The sequence below is a fragment of the Frieseomelitta varia genome, unplaced genomic scaffold, assembly GCF_011392965.1.
Source record: "Frieseomelitta varia isolate USP_RPSP 00005682 unplaced genomic scaffold, Fvar_1.2 scaffold_549, whole genome shotgun sequence".
Lineage (NCBI taxonomy): Eukaryota > Metazoa > Arthropoda > Insecta > Hymenoptera > Apidae > Frieseomelitta > Frieseomelitta varia.
Window position 1 is genome coordinate 83,491 of NW_025110311.1, and position 1,869 is coordinate 85,359.

A 1,869-nucleotide genomic window follows, 5' to 3' on the forward strand; every position below is an offset into this window, starting at 1 on the left:
TGTGTGTGCACTTTCGAAACGTTAAAAGCAACAACAGAGTTGTCATCGATTAACGATCGTAATTTACAATGCATACAGTGAAAAGAGTCACATGATACTCCATTGTCATTCATTATTTAATGAATAATTCATAGATAATTATCACTAATGTTAATGATAAGAAATTATCCTTAATATTAATGATAAAAAAGAATGTCTGGTAAAAAAGTCGCGAATTCTCATTTGATACAAATTTTTGTTCGTTCGTCACTGACTGGTGAGTAACACACCGGTAGTTGGTCAACATTTATACAAAGATTATTCATCAGACAGTAATACTTTTCAAAATAATTTCATTGTCATTTCCTGACTTACTTACACTACACGTTTCGCTATGTACTCTTCAATTGCGATTCCTCAGCGAATCGTCGATCGATATTCAATCACGAAACTTGATGATCAATTACGAAACATATCACGGGTAAAATTCCCACAATAAAAAATTGTCACAAATTTCCAAATACGAATTTATTTCCATTATTTCCAAATAACATTTTTAATTTTCATCCAATGATAAAAATTACGTTCGTTTGGTTTCATCGATTTCTGGAAAATTAGACATAACAACTGGTCACAATATATAATCCAGGCATCCAAATTCCTTTAATTTCAACAAACAATAACATTCCCAATTTTCATTCACTGACAAAAACCTCGTTCGTTAGTTTCATCGATTTCTGGAAGACTTGACGTGCCAACAGGTCACAATATATAATCCAGGCATCCAAATTCTTTTAATTTCAACAACATTTTCGCCAAAATTTCGTCAATTTCTTCTCCACCGATCTGACGCGCTAACGCCGGCCAATCTGCCTGGTCTGTTTTCGCGAAATCTTCCATCTGTTCATCAAACTTGCCCATCTGCATCGCTAAGACGAAAGTGGCAATGAGTAATCCAAACAGACCCTTCTTCTTGTAATCCTCGTACAAATCTTCGTAGGAATAATCCGCCACGTTTATATCTTTCTCCTTGAGGCACTGTATCAAGGAATCGTGATACACTCTCAAAACATTATCCAACATAACTTTGTCCAAGTCTCTGGCACAGTGCATACACAGGAACATAGACAGATCCAAAATAGGCGATCCGTAGCGCATCAGCGCAAAGTCGACGAAGATGACTTTCAGCGCGTCATTCTCTTTCTTGAACAATATGTTATTCATCGTGAAGTCCCCGTGACACAGAGTGGAAAGAGGCTCCTCGATCTCGAAGAACTTCAAGACCAAGTTTTCGTAAGTGTTCGCCATTCGAGCTTGCAATTTGTCGCAGAACTCCTTGTCGTGACCTTGCCTGCGAAGATAGTCGAGGGATCTGGTCGCGGTCCCGTTTATCATTTGCTTGAAACTCGTCTCCTGGTTCCTGGCTTCTTCAATGGCGTTCACGAAATCGAAGAACTCTTTCTTGCGAGTCCTCTTCGTCGCGTACGCTGTCGCGTGGAATCGCGCGATCTCTCGGAACGCGGCCAACGTGTACTCCAGTGGCGTGTCGTATTTCCATTTGCACACGCTGTAACCACGTTCGGTGGCCACGTTTTCCAAAACGATCACCGAGTCGCGCGACGTCGGTTCCTCCGTGGCGTAGATGCAACGAGGTGCCCGATCGTAATATTGGGCGTACTTCTGGTAAAACAATACCTCGTTGTGAAATTGTTGCCTGGATCCCACCACATCTTGCAGTGTTTCCGCCGGCATTTTCTTCACCACTATGTTGGTGTACTTGGCTCTCTTCTTCGCCTCGTCGTCGTCGTCGTTCGAGACGACATTGACGAAGAATAGATTCGAAATGAAGAACGAATCGGTTGGAATGGACACCTCGTAGCGCACGTCCTC

The 1,869-nt window shown here is 41.6% G+C and overlaps 2 protein-coding genes across 3 annotated transcripts in view; both read right to left on the reverse strand.

Annotated features, from left to right (window-relative positions):
* Positions 1–1,869, reverse strand: part of LOC122533735 — a 15,498-nt gene that overhangs the window by 8,671 nt on the left and 4,958 nt on the right. The gene's annotated exons all lie outside the window — the stretch shown is intronic.
* LOC122533734 overlaps positions 7–1,869 on the reverse strand; it is a 2,683-nt gene continuing 820 nt past the window's right edge. The window contains exon 2 of one of the 2 annotated variants that reach the window (XM_043663736.1): positions 7–1,851. In XM_043663736.1, coding sequence (XP_043519671.1) covers positions 742–1,851 — 1,110 coding nt within the window. In that variant the 3' untranslated portion in view covers positions 7–741. The remainder of the gene's footprint in view (positions 1,852–1,869) is intronic. The other variant, XM_043663737.1, reaches the window with a different exon arrangement.